This window comes from Populus euphratica, unplaced genomic scaffold (genome assembly GCF_000495115.2).
Source record: "Populus euphratica unplaced genomic scaffold, PopEup_1.0 scaffold1932.1, whole genome shotgun sequence".
In the NCBI taxonomy this organism is placed as follows: Eukaryota; Viridiplantae; Streptophyta; class Magnoliopsida; order Malpighiales; family Salicaceae; genus Populus; species Populus euphratica.
This window is the reverse complement of record NW_011501784.1, coordinates 16,933-32,860: the sequence shown is the minus strand read 5'-3', so window position 1 is coordinate 32,860 and position 15,928 is coordinate 16,933. Positions and strand designations below refer to the sequence as shown.

The 15,928-nt window shown below is 32.3% G+C and overlaps 1 protein-coding gene and 1 pseudogene across 3 annotated transcripts; one reads left to right on the top strand and one right to left on the bottom strand.

The window, feature by feature from the left end:
• The first annotated feature begins 3,700 nt into the window (after positions 1-3,700).
• LOC105118437 (squalene monooxygenase-like) lies at positions 3,701-7,832 on the top strand (annotated as a pseudogene).
• A 3,325-nt stretch (positions 7,833-11,157) lies between these two features.
• Positions 11,158-14,646, bottom strand: LOC105118438 (dnaJ homolog subfamily C member 3 homolog). Of its 3 annotated transcripts, XM_011016398.1 has the most exons (7): positions 14,135-14,644; positions 13,933-13,974; positions 13,474-13,608; positions 12,290-12,525; positions 12,032-12,068; positions 11,599-11,656; positions 11,158-11,503 (listed from the first exon to the last, which is right to left on the bottom strand). In XM_011016398.1, the coding sequence occupies exons 1-7, from the start codon at positions 14,288-14,290 to the stop codon at positions 11,424-11,426; spliced, it is 744 nt and encodes a 247-aa protein (XP_011014700.1). In that variant the 5' UTR covers positions 14,291-14,644; the 3' UTR covers positions 11,158-11,423. The 3 variants fall into 3 exon arrangements, with proteins under 3 accessions (XP_011014700.1, XP_011014702.1, XP_011014701.1); XM_011016400.1 differs by lacking the exon at positions 13,474-13,608 and having other exon boundaries at positions 14,135-14,646; XM_011016399.1 differs by lacking the exon at positions 13,933-13,974 and having other exon boundaries at positions 14,135-14,645.
• Between the last annotated feature and the right edge of the window lie 1,282 nt (positions 14,647-15,928).

Below are 15,928 nucleotides of genomic sequence, written 5' to 3'. Positions count from 1 at the left end.
AAATAACCCGGCAAGACCGGGGTCGAATCACAAGGAGGTTAATTATATAAATTATAGATGACAATAATACAACAATAATAACAATTACAATAATAATAATAATAGTAGTAGTAGTAGTAGTAGTAGTAGTAGTAGTAGTAGTAGTAGAATAATAATAAAGAAAAAGAAGAAGATGAGAACTTTGAGATGGAATATGAATGTAATGATTAAACAATGATAATAACAAATGTCAAAGTTAGAGGTTCCACTAATGGTATGTCAAATAATTATAGTATAAACTCTTATTATTCAATTGGAAACCACACACAAAGGAGGTTCCAATCAAATTATAAATTATTAACATGATCACATTAGTCATCTTATTCGATTAATGCTAATACTTGTAAATCTCATCAGACATTCATGATTATAACTTATGTTAACAACAAATCAAGTTCCTTTTATAGCTCAGGTGTCGGTTATACCATATAGTATGAGCTATGAAAGTGCCAAGCATTTGTTGTACCAAGTGTTATACAACATAAATCTAGATTATTCATTTAACAAGCAAAGTATTAAAGAGTGAAGAAGATAACAAATACAAAACATGTTAGTATCAAATATTAAAGTCCATATTAAGTTTACACTATACTTTAATGCGAACCTCGTGATCACATGGTCACGCAACCCACACACAAAGACGCCAATTCCCGAAAAGTCAAGTAAATCAGGTTTGATAGGAGTGTGACACAAAGATAACTTGTACCTAGGCATCAGCACTATTGGAAACGGAAAACCCCCACCCAACGAATATTGATTCGCGAACGAGAAGTATAAGGATGACGCCACGAAGACAGTTGTTCTTTGATAAGTCGTACCTGTTGATCATGTAAGGTGTACCTGTTGCCCTTGACATTCTAATTATTACTGCTCTTATAATCTCCTCGAGATAAAAAAGATCGAGGGAGGGTAAATGTACTCCTATAGATGCTGCAATTGTTTACCCCCTCTTTGAATGCTATCTTAGGCTACGATATCTTTATATGTAATGATGCATGATCAATTCCTTATCTGATATGAATCATCATAAAACAATTTAACATCCATCATTATCATTTTCGAGATCGCTAGACTAAAACCAATGCTTTGATACTAGCTATAACATAAATTTTCCAACCATATCGTATATTTCATAACAATGAAAAATACCTAAAATTTTTATATTTGAATATTCTTTAAATTGTTAGTGTTGTTACAAGAACTTAAAATATCTTAACATGTTATCAAATTTAATTGACAATGTAGTACATCATAAGGCATAAATACATGTTATTTGATTTAAGTCTTTTATGGTATGCAAAAACATAATTAGTGTAGCAAACACTCTATGATCTAACCTTTTAAAATACAATAGTTTGATCATACGAGGTGTAGCCCTTGCACAAATGAGAGAGTCCAGAGTGTCACACTAATACCCTTATCTGGCTTGTAAAGTTTCCAAAACATTAAATACTTTAATTATAGTTACTATCTCTTTTTAACAACCTTAGCTTCATTATCTATTTATATGTGGATTATATTCATGTAATCCGTGAGTTAATTAATTTATAAGTTAACATAATTAATCATATTTGTTACCTTTCATTAAATTTAGAATATTTGATGTTAAGATGTAATAACAAGCATAAATGCCGCCACCATTATAATAGAAATATAATTAAAGAAACTGTTACATAATATAATTAATCATATTTGCTACCTTTCATTTAATTTTAATATTTGGATTGATATGCTATTAAATGGTTAGGATTATAGTTATAAAAAATCCATAATTATATTTCTAAAATCGTAATCATATGCTTAAAATGGTCATCTTGAGAGAGAGAAATCCATTCTAACTCATTCAAAACAATAGTCATCACCCGCTTTGTCAAATATTCAATTCTCTGGGGGAAAGACCAATAAATGACCGTCAAAGGAGCATCATCTTAACCAAGTCACCCATGCGGCGCACGCTAGCATCAAGTCCACGTTTAAGCTATGATGGTCGCTACGACCTCTAAAATGATGCATCCCTTCGTGAAGGTTCCGGTGAGTCCCTGCCCCGCTATTCAACGCTCGTAGATGCCAAAAAAATATTCAAGCAAAAAAAGTATTTTTAAATAATTAAAAAATATTTAAGATAGTTTAATAAACTCGACTCAAACAGTAAACAAACCAAATAAATAAAAATAATTAACAATAAATTTTTTTTATCAATACTATACCATACCATACCCATTATGAACATAAAAATAAATTTATTGAAGATTTATTGTCACTTCTTTGTAAATAATGTCTCATAATTAAAAAGTATTAATAGAGACAACTCTAATGTTATCACGAAAGACTACACAAATACATCAAAAAAGTTATATATATTGTTAGAGGAGTAATTTTGAGAACAAATTAAATAAAATACCATGAAATGAATATTGCATGCCTTTATTTCATTAATTGGTTTAATTTAATTCAAAAACAATTTTTTTTCAAAAAGCTAAATTTAATAAAGAAAAAACCTCAAGATAAGCTATGTTATTTTTTAAATTATTAAAAAAATCTCATAGAAAAAGAATAAAAAAAATAAAGTGATATCCTATGAAATAAATGTTGGATAAAGAAATTTAAAAAATAAATTTAAAAAAATGCAAAAACAAGCAAACTAGGTGATCCTTATAAATCTGAGTTATTCTCTTAAACTCATAATCTATTAAGTTCTATATTTGAGCTTGATTAAGAAACTCAATATTCAATTAGTTCAATATTAAAAAAAAATCATAAAAAATCAATTTAAAAATAAATTCAAAATAAAATGATAATAAAAATAATAATAAATAAGGATAAAAATAAAATATGATGAAATTGAAAAAACAATATTTAATCTTAAAAACCATTTCAAATAAAGAAAATATCAATAAAAAAATAAAGAGTAAACCTGACAAATAAAAGAATCAAAGGAGATGGAATTAAAAATAATTCCAATTTCATAAATTATTTTTAATAAAATAAATAATAAAAAAACAAGAAAAAAAGGACTACATTCAAAATTTAAAGAGTCAGCATGAAAATAAAAAAAAATGTTGTTTATATCAAACTAAATATTTGTTAAATAATTAATAATTATATCAAAGTAAAACTTAAATTAATATATATTTAATGATTCCTAAAATAATAGTATTTATTTTTATATTTTGTAATACGAGTAATTCATTTTATGCTTTAATAATATTTATTTTTAAACCTTTATCATGATTTATTTTTTTTAAATCTATTTGATTGTTATTATAAATATACTTTCTAATTTTAATACTTGGGTTAATATATGATTATTTAAAATTTGTTTAATTTGTATGTATGTTTAGATTTTTTTTAAAAATAGGAGTAGTCGATGATTAAATAGTTAGGATTGTATAGCCATACAAAATCCATAATCATTTATCTAAAATCGTAAATATATACTTAATCATCTTGAGAGAGAAAAATCCACAATAATTTATCTAAAATCATAATCATGTACTTAACCATTCTTACTCAATAAATTCAGAACTTCAGGGGGAAAAACCAATAAATGACCGGTCAAAGGCGGATCATCTTAACCAAGTCACCCACGCGGCGCACGCTAGCGTCAAGTCCACGTTTAAGCAGTGATGGTCGCGACGGCCTATAAAATGATGCATCCCTTAGTAAAGGTTCTTGTGAATCTCTTGCCTAGCTGTACAACGCACGTACACAGGCATTGCCGGCAAAGCTCCTTCCACCTTCCCAATTTTTTATTTTTTTAGAGGATTAAACGAGAGCGCGAGACAAAGAAATCTTTCCTTCTCTAACGTCCTCGTTCCCATTCTTTAATTGATCGTTTTTGCATTTAAAAAATAATGGCGGATCAGTGCATGCCAGGATGGATCTTGGCTACTCTGTTTGGTCTCTCTGCTATCTATTATTTGGTAACCAAGAAGAAGGAACAGAGAGCTAATAGGGATTTGTTGGAAGCGAGAAGCGAGTCCATTAATAGTATAGCCACCACCAGTGGAGAATGCAGATCCAGTAATGTTTCCAATGTCGACGTTATCATTGTTGGCGCCGGTGTTGCTGGCGCCGCTCTTGCTCATACTCTTGGCAAGGTATTTTCTTTTCTTTTGCTGCATCTTCTCGGCAATCAAACGGAGAGAAACGAACTTTTATTTTATTTTTCGTTGGATGATCGATTATTCCAAACTCTTGGTTTTTTTATTGTTTATTTGGCTAATTTTATATAAAAGAAAAAAAATGAAAAAGAAAACGCACCTCAAATGATCAATAAATCTTTCTAATTGAATGAAGAATTTTTTAGGACCGAGGGGGAGAGTTGATTAATTCATTAAATTATACGACACAGAATGCGGCGTACAGGATTTGATGGTTCTTATGTGTTTATTTTTGAATTTATACAGTCTATGTTCTTGTGATTTTACACTTTGTTTTTAATGGAGGCCAGCCCCTTCATATTTCCATTAAAAACACAGATAAAACATATATATTTGCAGACTTGTGAAAGTAAGGCATCTTCGTTAAACGCGTGCTTTACCAAGATGAATAAGTAGCTGTTGTTATTATTATTATTATTTTTTGAACTTTCATAGAGTTGGTTGAGAATTGATAATAAGATGAATTAAAGCGGGGACCATACCAACTTGGACAGATGACCTGTCTTTTATGTTCTGCCTTATGGATCAAAGTGTATAATTATGTGATAACTGGCCTTTGGGAGGCCCAGCGGGTGTGTATGAACTTGTTCTGATAATCAGAGGATGGTTCATCTTTCAATTAATTAGTTGTTGAGATGCTATATTTTTGTTTCCTTCTAATTATTGTTGTCAGCTAGTGGAATGAGAAATTGACTGCACAAATGAAATTCATGTTGTTACCACCCCCAAATTGTGGGTCTAGAAATGAAAATTATCTTTCTATATTTTAGTTAATCTCTATTTATTCATAAGGATTTAAATCATGTTCATGATTCTAATAGATTGCTACTGTTAATATTCTCTAATAATTGTAGAAATTGTGCTATAAAGTTATTAAAACCGAGGACCTACTGTATTCCATTTCTTTTGCCTCTGCTATCCCGATTAGTTTGCATCATGATTTGACAGACTTTCATATTGAATTGAATTTACATGGGATCTTTTCTTGACTGCAAGTCATTTCAATAGAAAATCCAATGTATATCTTAAAATGCAGGATGGACGTAAAGTGCACGTCATTGAAAGAGACTTGACCGAGCCTGATAGGATTGTGGGTGAATTGCTACAGCCAGGGGGTTACCTTAAGTTAATTGAATTGGGACTTGAAGGTGTGTGAATATGAATTCTGCTACTACCTGCTAAATTTTGTAATGCCACAAGTTTGTATTAATTGATGTCATTTGTGGCCACTCAATAATGGGAGAACTTAGTTGCTAATAGAATCCCTATCTTGTTTCTCGCTGCAGATTGTGTGGAGAAAATTGATGCTCAGAGGGTGTTTGGTTATGCACTTTTCAAGGATGGAAAACATACTCGACTCTCTTATCCTTTGGAAAAGTTCCACTCAGATGTAGCTGGAAGGAGCTTTCATAATGGGCGTTTCATACAGAGAATGCGGGACAAAGCTGCGTCCCTTCCCAAGTATGTCTTTTCTTCCATTGTAAGTCTATGCATGTGGCAATGCCCTTTGAAAATTTAAATGGTTCTTAAAATGATTCAAGAAAATGGTTTCTAAGTGTTTGTGTATTATTCTTTTCATTGTACCTGCACATTTTTAAGATGGTTGACATCCTCAGGTACGCAGTGAGTGTCCATGGTCATCTGATTGTCTGCTGTGCGCATGTTGTAATTCTTGGACACTGCTCTTGATAATATATTTTATGCCAGTTTAACATGCCATCATAGTATCTAGAAGCATCTCTTTATGTTCATTGGTAGTTATATTTTTGTTTTCAATTTTACTAGTGTACAATTGGAGCAAGGAACTGTCATATCTCTACTTGAAGATAAAGGGACTATTAGGGGCGTGCAGTACAAAACAAAAGATGGGCAAGAGCTGAAGGCATTTGCACCTCTGACAATTGTTTGTGATGGCTGTTTCTCAAACCTGCATCGCTCCCTTTGCAACCCTAAGGTGAGAACCTTTGATATTTGTTGGATAGTAGCAGTGTAGCAATTCTAGTATCAAGTCCAAGATGATCAATCCCATAGAAATTCTCACCACTTGCTTATTACAAAATAAAGTTCTTCCCAGAAAATTAAAATGCTTGTCAAATTATCTTGTGCAGGTGGATGTGCCCTCTTGTTTTGTTGGTATGGTCCTGGAGAATTGCCAGCTTCCATGTGCAAATCATGGGCATGTTATCTTAGGGGATCCGTCTCCGATTTTGATGTATCCTATTAGCAGTACCGAGGTCCGCTGTCTGGTTGATGTACCTGGTCAGAAGGTTCCTTCCATTTCAAGTGGTGAAATGGCAAAATATTTGAAGACTGTGGTGGCACCTCAGGTATATAGTAAAATCTTCCATGCATCCTCAGCTGCTTGTTTGGCCTTTACTAATCCCTATTTATGTCTGGTGTGGTGATTTCTTCAGCTGACTTTCTGACATCTCTGTTGGCAGCTTCCCCCAGAAGTTTATGATGCCTTTCTAGCTGCTGTTGATAAAGGAAATATTAGGACAATGCCAAACAGAAGCATGCCAGCTGCTCCTTATCCTACTCCTGGTGCATTGTTGATGGGTGATGCATTCAACATGCGTCATCCTCTTACCGGGGGAGGAATGACTGTTGCATTGTCTGACATTGTTGTTTTACGGAATCTTCTCAGGCCTTTGCGCAACCTTAATGATGCACCTACACTCTGCAAATATCTTGAATCTTTCTACACCTTGCGCAAGGTGATTTGTATATCTGGTGTTATGCTTGTCTGTTTTTTTTCTGTTCAATTGCTGGTTTTGTAGATGTTGGAATACCTTTTGAATGATATTAGGATTTAATCTAAAAAGTCAACACACCATCTCCGAACTTGGAGTTAGAGACAACTTTTAGCAGAGCATTTTTCATGATGAAGATGCCTTCATAGTACTGCAGTTAAACTCAGATTTATCCCATGTTTTTGCAGCCTGTAGCATCCACAATCAATACACTGGCAGGGGGCCCCTACAAGGTTTTTTGTGCTTCTCCTGATCAAGCAATGAAGGAAATGCGGCAGGCGGGCTTTGATTATTTAAGGCTTGGAGGGGTATTTTCAGCCGGACCCGTTTCTTTGCTCTCAGGCTTAAACCCCCGTCCGTTGAGCTTGGTCGCCCATTTCTTTGCAGTTGCTATATATGGGGTTGGGCGTTTGTTGCTGCCATTCCCTTCACCTAAACGCATATGGATTGGAGCTAGATTGATTTCAGTGCGTATCTACCCCTCCTTCTCTATGGGCTTTCCATTGCCATTTCAGTCTATTTACCAAGATTAATATCCCAATTTCATGCACATTTATCTTCCTGAACACTGAAAGATCAGGTCCCTTTTTTGCAGGGTGCATCAGGAATCATCTTCCCCATCATTAGGGCAGAAGGAGTTAGACAGATGTTCTTCCCTGCAACTGTTCCAGCGTATTATAGAGCTCCTCCAGTCAAGTGAGGTTGATTTGGCAAGATGTGGAGATAGCGTAAGCCACTTCTGTTCCCATTCCTTCCCTTGCTGAAAGTCGACTGGGTGAGGGTGAATGCTTGGAAGAATAACGGTGCATTATTATAGATTTTTGTTGATAGGGTGTTCATAAAACTTCAACTCTGACCAATATATATAATATGAATTGGATTTTGCCATGTCCCCGCCCTTTTTATTTACTTGCTTATTTTTGCTGGTTATAGTTGTTTCCTTGTTTCTCACCGTCAATGGAGATTAGATTGGATGGAGGGCACCACTTGCAAGTCGCAACTAGAGGTGGCTTCCGACTTTAGCGTCATCGGTATTTGGGTGCCGCCGCTACTGGCACGATGACAATATGGCTCCTCGTGGTCATCTGAATTGTCAAAGTTTTCCTTAAAAAATAACCCAATATTTTAGGTTAATGGTGGTATTTGCACCTTTTACCTTTCAAAAGCAATAACCCCCGAGCATTCCAGGCAATACGACATCAAAATATATTATACAACAAATAACTGCTTCATGTTTTGTTTCATATTTTACAAAACATGTCGCATGAAACATCATATTGTTTAATCATTTTCAATTTTTTCAATTGCTGTATTTGTTTTTATTTTTTTAGTAGGAGTATAAACATAAAATAAATTGGTTTATAAACATAAACTAAATATTTTATTTTTAATGTTGTATTTATAAACATAAAATAAATACTTTTAAAAGATAATTTATTTTTAATTGTTATTTGAAATGTACTTGCCCATTGTATTTTTTAAGTACTTTATTTTATTTTAAGAATATATATATATTGTTAAATATAAGTCAATACATACTATAGGTATTAACTAAAAAAAATAAAAAAATTCAAGCTACACAAGCATTTTATGGGTAGCTGTACATCCTCGGTCCCAGCAATAAACAAAACAAATAAAAAAGAAATTGGCAATAACTAATAATAAAAAAATAAATTGTCAATACTATATCTGAAATGAGAAGAAAAAAAAGTTTGTTGGAGGTATAGTGTCATTCCATTATGGATGCCGTTCCATGATCAGAAAATGCTAACAAAAACGGCTCTAACATTATTATGAAAGGCTGTATGAATATACCAAAAAAAACCAAATACATCATCAAAGCAACGATCCTGAAAACAAAGCAAATAAAATACCGTGAAACAAGCCTCTATACCTATATTTGAAATAAACCATTTGGACCATCAAAGATTCTATCTTTATGGGTTTTTTTTGGTGGTTTTAAATTGGTGAAAGTTTAGAGTTTCAATGTTTATCCAGATGGGTTGAAAGTCCATTAATTGATTTCAAATAAATTGGACTGATGGGGAGATTTTATGGTTGGGAGTCTCTAATAACTTTTTTTTAAAAAAAATTAATGTGGGTGTTTGGTTAGGTTGCATGCATGACAACTAATACTAATACTGTAGTGGATAGCAAGCGAAGCTTCTGTTGCATCTGATTAGGAAAGATGACTACTGGTCCTTGGATTCATCGTGAGATCTTAATTTGGTTTTTTTTAGCAACTGCAGCAGTAATCTTCAGCATATGTGCTATAAACCAAACTCTTTATCTCACTAATCACCGTTACATAGTCAAATTGCATGGACATGGAATTGAAGCAGATTGCTAATGGAAGACATTTTCTTATGATGATGCCTTGTACAATCCCTTCCGTGTTTATTAACATAAAATTAAGCGGTGTTCATGATTGCTGAATTTGGCTATTAACTCCTAGTTCATGGAACTTATGAGTTTCCGTTTCAGATTCTCAGGGCCATGCGGAAATTTAGACTTGTTCTGCCAGCCGCAGAACTGAAAGTTTGAACAGAAACTTTACAAGAAAAGTTCCTTACAGGTACCAGAAGATCTCAGTCTTCGTTCAAGGTTAGACTACATACGATTAATGTCTATAGCTCATGTCTGAGCGATCCTAATGCTGGGATACTCTTGTGATTCTTCATAGACACAAGTGGTGACTCAATTTGCACAGGATACCTGTGATTTTGGAGTCCTATTCTGCAGGCTCGTTCTGAATTATCTGGCGCTGATCCATCCCCCTTGATGAGCAAGAGCCCTTCCCTGTCTACTTCACTTCTTGATGGAGGGATTTCTAATGAGGAAAGCATGAAAGACTACGCAGACTTGAAGCTATCTTTGTTATCCTATGATGCCATGCCTAATTCTTGTGGGTACAACAATGGCAGATTTCTCAGCTGGAGAAAATACTGCTTTGGCATTCTTTATCGGTGGTTTTGGTGGCTTTTTATGCTTGTTGCTGCTGCAAAGGTATGTAGATGGATTTCCAGCTTCATCCATTCCCAGCAACACAAATAGGGAATCAATTGCCTATTTGGACTTCAGTGTCCATTATCAAAAGCTTGGCATTGTGCCTTTATAAATCATAATCTTTAATAAAATAAAATTAAATAATTTGATTTATTATTAATTTAATAATTAATTAATTTATATTAGAATATTAAATATAATATCTAGCAATCTGTCATAATTCTTCAAATATTAAAAAAATTATAAGTATTTTAACTTAATATTTTAATAATTAATTTCTCACTATAATTATTATTTATTTATTAATTTTTTTTGATTTAAATATTATAACATAAAATATATTTGATTTGTTAAATTATTTTAAATCTTAATGCTATACGCATTGATTCTTTGAATAAAAACTGAAATTTTTTTAAATTTCATTTCATTTTGATCAAGAATTTCACAATCAATATTATTTGAAAAGAAATTGAATATTTTTTCTAATTCATCTATCATAATAAATTTTTTCTCGATTACTCAAATATTTTCATATAGTTTATATTATACTCAATATTTACCCATATATAGTTTATGTTATACTCAATATTTATCCATTTATTACTCTTGATTAGAAAGTTTAATCAAAATCAAAATATAATATTTTCTATATAAAATAATTTAATTATTTCAAATCTAAAAATTATTTACACAATTATTACATCAACCTTTCCTTAAATATAAATAATCCATCCAAATAAAATTTTCTTGCAAATCAATTCAGTTACATGTCATTTAACAAATATACATATTAATTTCAAATATCCCTTACACCTCAATTTATAAAAACAATTGCTTTTTTTCATAAAAAAATAACATAATATACATCAATTTATAAAAGCTTTAATTAATATCTAGTCTTAATAAAACATTAATTTATAAAAACTTTAATTAATAATAAAACATTAAAACAATACTTTAATGTAATTATAAATCTTATAATTATAACGAAAGAATATTATTCATAATGGATATTATGTTTCTAATCAATGTTCTATTAAAACTAGATTTTATTAGCAAATTAATTGAATACAAAAACATTATTTTAAATTCATCAATTAAACATTTATTAATTAAATATAAATGTTTAATTAAATATAAATAAATGTTAAAGATATAAAGATAAAGAAAATATTTATTAATAATAAATATATAGATTTGTGGTCAAAATTAATTGGTAAGTTACATAATTTCAGGAATTACATACAAAAGGTTGTGCACAACACATGAATTGCTGTCCTTGTTAATAATATCAAGCACCTAAAAAAAAAACTATTTACTTACCTCTCCACACAACCTCCTATCAATATAATATCAAAATCTCACAACAAAATTAAGTTGTTGGATTCATTTTCCCCAAGTATACACATGTAGGAACATTTTGCATTGCGTCTTCGCTGTTCCCCTACCAGTGTCAGGCAGTTTAACATTTAGTGTTCTTTCTTTCTTGCTTAATGGCCTCGTAGGATGTCATCACCTCTTTGAACTTTGCCTCGGCAGTCTCTGCAACAAATCACAAAACACAACTTTAAGTTCCACTTTAAAGCTGTGGCATCACAGTACAAGATCATAGTTAGTAATCAAAAACAAAAGCCAGCCTTTATTATCTTGGTTCTGATCTGGGTGAAACTCCTTTGCCTTCGTTCTGAATGCTGTCTGCATGTATAAAAGAAATACATTTAGAATTGCAGGAATCACAGAAGAAAACAATAAACCCAGTTATAAGATGAAGCTCTTGAATTGAAACACTAAAACATTCGACAGGCCAAAGAAACCAAGTGGAATTGAGTATTGTATATATGATCCACTATATTCAGCCCCTAACATTTTCCAAGTTTTCAAGAAAGAAGTTTCATCAGGAGCTCAAGTCAGCTTACAGACTTGAAAACATGAAGACATGGACGATACACAAATAGAAAACTCAGATAAGATGCGAATGACTTAATGGGAGACAAATTATAAAACTATCAATCATCAAATCTTGTCACCGAACATAGATTTCAAAGAGATGATAGCAATCACAAGTAATACCTTAATCTCAGCTTCAGTATATGGTGCTGTTCTAGACCTGTCACAAAAAGACCAGGAACAATCTGTCAATCCCAACTGCTAGCGGTACAGTCCAGATAACTGAGAAAATCTCATGATTAAAAAAATTAAAACACTCAATTATATTGTATCATATTCCAAACACCTCTTAAATTCATCCTAAAGCTATATTTCAATCTCCAGAAATCAAGACAGCTATACAACTTGACTGAACCATCCACATTAGATTCTGATAATTACCTGTCAAGTCCCAAAACTGAGTAATGATGTGATAATGGATAGCTTCCACTGTCTCTTGGAGTTCTCCTGAAGTTAGTCCTCTGGTCTCTGAAAGATGAATCAGTCTTCCAATACCAATCATCACGCTGAAAATGTTGATGATATGCACCTGGACCATTTTCCCTCCACCTCTCATAGTCTCTTTTGAACTTGTTTCTTTCACGGTTAAACATGCTTTGCATACGCCTTATTCGCTCCTGCAGACAAAAATAACATTAGGACATCATAATTGAATGCAAATACAATCAAGGAAAAGAGCCTGCTAGACACCTCAAAATCAGAGCAAGATAATTGATATTTGACAGCTTCAGAGAAAGAACTAGGCTTATCATTGTGATATGGTGCATATAAAGAAATTCAACCTACATGATTTATAAACAAAATTAAAATGGACCCAACAGAAAGAAAGAGTAATAGGATGACAAAATTTCTTAGGTCTAGAAGATTCTAGAAGTTTTGCTGGTAAAGAGAACCATGCTAGGCCATACAAAGACGGTTTCAGTTTCTATCATCTGAGCCCAATCTTGAGGCATAAAAAGGTAGTTTTGAAAGACACATAGATCAACTGGGCAATGCAAAGCAGGAAAAGACAGAAAACTTTCCCTGAACTGTGGAATTATAAGATAACCCACCAAAAAGGAAAAAAAAGTGGTTTAATTAGAAGCGGCCCAACTTGCTAAGAATTCATACCTGGATTTCCAGCTAAGAACAAGCTTATTCAAGCTATTATGCATCTAGACTAGCATTATAGATCTGACTTCAAAAATATATTTGTGACTTCAAACTGCATAAGGAGTGGTACTCCAATTGAACAGTCTTCAGAAACTTGCTTCTAAGAAGAGTCACCTTGCAGATGCAATTAAATGACTGAAAGTGAACAAATAAGAGCAGCATAAACATCACAGCGATGTGCTAGAACTACCTTGACAGATAACTGTCTACTCTAAACCCAACTGTTATTCTTAGAAGTAACAACGATTTAGTTTCACAATATCATGGAAAGCAATCAAAAACATACAGGGTAATATCTGCAGGTACACACACAGAAACCAAATAACCAAAAACTGATATAGTATGTTCTGCAGGGTTCCATAATATAACTAAAATGACATCCAGAAGGAAAGATTCACAAGAAAAAAGCTCACCACTCTCTCCATTTCCTCTTCATATGCTTCCTGCATTCGATGATTATAATTTTTCCACGCTTCCTCCTGAAAATATGTCCGGAATGACTTGCTAGTTCCAGATCCTCCTTTCCACATTGATTGAGACCTGGTTAACTAATCAGGTACAATTACAGACATGATCAGGTGGGGCATTGGCATGCATAGACAAGAAAAACTTTGCAGTGAAATTCTCAATTTTTAATTTAAAAACTTCACCTTTTTTAGCAGACTAAACGCTCAGAATCAATCACTATTTTTTTTAGACAACATTACATCGATAAGACCGAGTTTTCCTACACAAAAACCTTTCGCTAAATCTTCACAGCTACAAAATAAAGAAATAAAGATTGTTCTTGTGCGTTCAGTTTGCCCAAAAAGAAAGTCGAATTTAAGTGGACGACATAGGAAAGCGGTGCATTTATACTTGCAGAAGCCTACCTGAGCATACAGCTCATCAACAGTCCGCCGCAGCTGTCTGACCTGCCATGCCAAATCAATCTACTTTCTCAGAATCTAAAGAACCAATTTTTATGTGTTATCCATCCCTCAATTACTAAAACATTTTCCAGAATTTCATAAATTACACCATACATATCTAATGATTTTACTTATCTACCACATGAAATGAAACAGGACTCACAGCGTAAGTGGTGGCAGTGGCCCCAATCAGGCCGAAGATGACAACTCCCCAAAGCTTCATGTCTTCAGATTTTCCTTGATAGGGTGGTGGCGGTGGCATGTTTGTAGACGACAGCCAGGGATTATCCTTACTCTGATTAATCTTCTCGCCTCCCATTTTTATTGTATTGAGATTCAAAAGCTAACAAATTCCCCAGCAATTTCAATCGATTGAATTCTAAACCCTAGAAGCGTACTAGTTTTAGGGTTTAGGGCAGAGTGCAATGTTTGGGCATGTGATCTTTATGGGTGATCGGTTGATGGTGGCTGGTGGAGTTCTTTCTCGAGAGTCATTGCTTGGTTTCAAATCAACATCTACCTTTCAAAATAAATAAACAAAGTCCACAAATACAAAATTGATACGAGGGTCAAACAATTACGCCTTGGATAAACTTGTTATATAACACCCCCTTATCAATTATCATGTTATTTCTTCTCTGAAAAAAAATTTCTCCGATGTCTTCAAAACCCCGGAGTTGCCATATAACGAAATACACGCGCCACAGTAAGTTACGACGTGTTTGGTATTTTTAAATTATTTTAATATATTAATTTTAAAAATAAAAAAACATTGTTAACTTACCTTTTTAAATAAAAAATATTTTTAAAAAATAATTATAATTATATTTTTAAACACATTCATAGAATTGCATGGATTATCCCATGTTATTTATTTATTTATTTTCATATCCTTTTGTTCACAATTTAAATTTTCTCCATTATGTCAGTATGTGTATTCTCCTTCTATATCCAGCCATTTGCTTGACGAAGATATCAACTATTTTGCCATCTAATGCAAATATAAAATGTCCTCTTTTTTTGCTATGCCGCGCTCCCAGCAATGGTGTTTTTTGCGAGGTACCTTTAAATAATTTCTCTTTATTCCCTACGATCGTTATTATTTTGCACCATAAATTTGTATCAAATTTGTTTACGGGTCCAATTATGTCCTTTTATCTCTCTAACATCTAAAATCTAAAAGAGTTAATCCGTGTGATTTGTAAGTTAATTTCTAAATCAACCTTTTTAAATGTATTATTAATTTTGCATTGGGGATTTTGATTATAAATGAAAGATATTTTAACAAAAAAATAAAGAAGAATATTACTTAATTAGACAATTTAATTGTGATGATTTGTGGCTGTTTGGCATTGCAGTACTATTTTTTTTCAAAGCACTTCTTAAATTGTTTATTATAAGAAAAAATATTAAATTGATATTTTTTAAATGATTTTAATGTGTTGATATAAAGATTAAAAAAAATACCTTTTTCATGCCTTTTCAATTGAAAAATATTAGACACCATATCACCAAACACAAACAAAGCAAAAAACAATTTAAATTAAAAAATAGAATAATATTATTTAATTAAACAAATTAAGAGCATGTTTGACATGACCAAAAGATTGATGTCTTCTTTTAAGTGCAGGAGTGTCGAAATAATAAATAACTTGGCAAAATCGGGGTCAAACCATAGGGAGGTTAATTGTATAGATTATAAATAACAAAAATACAACAACAATAAGAGTAACAATAATAACAATAACAATAACAATTGATTTGATGACTAATTAATGAGTGGGTGGTCAACTCTTGACTTAGTGACAATCTATACTTCTATTTTCTACCCAAAACATTATTGATAATGTCAGAATTGGAATTACTTAAAAACATGAAAGTTTTAGAAAATTGTCTCAATTTTCCAAGAAAAAATAATTGAGGTCATTTGGACTTCTAGAACTCTAGATATCGGCCA

Bases quoted from the DNA above. Each gene is read 5' to 3' on its own strand.
- LOC105118438 (XM_011016398.1), bottom strand. From the start codon at position 14,290: ATGGGAGGCGAGAAGATTAATCAGAGTAAGGATAATCCCTGGCTGTCG. The intron at 12,526-13,473 runs GTGAGCTTTTTT...TTTTGTCTGCAG, and splicing joins AAGAGGAAATGGAGAGAGTG to GAGCGAATAAGGCGTATGCA. The intron at 12,069-12,289 runs GTAATTATCAGA...TTTTTGTGACAG, and splicing joins TCAGTTTTGGGACTTGACAG to GTCTAGAACAGCACCATATA.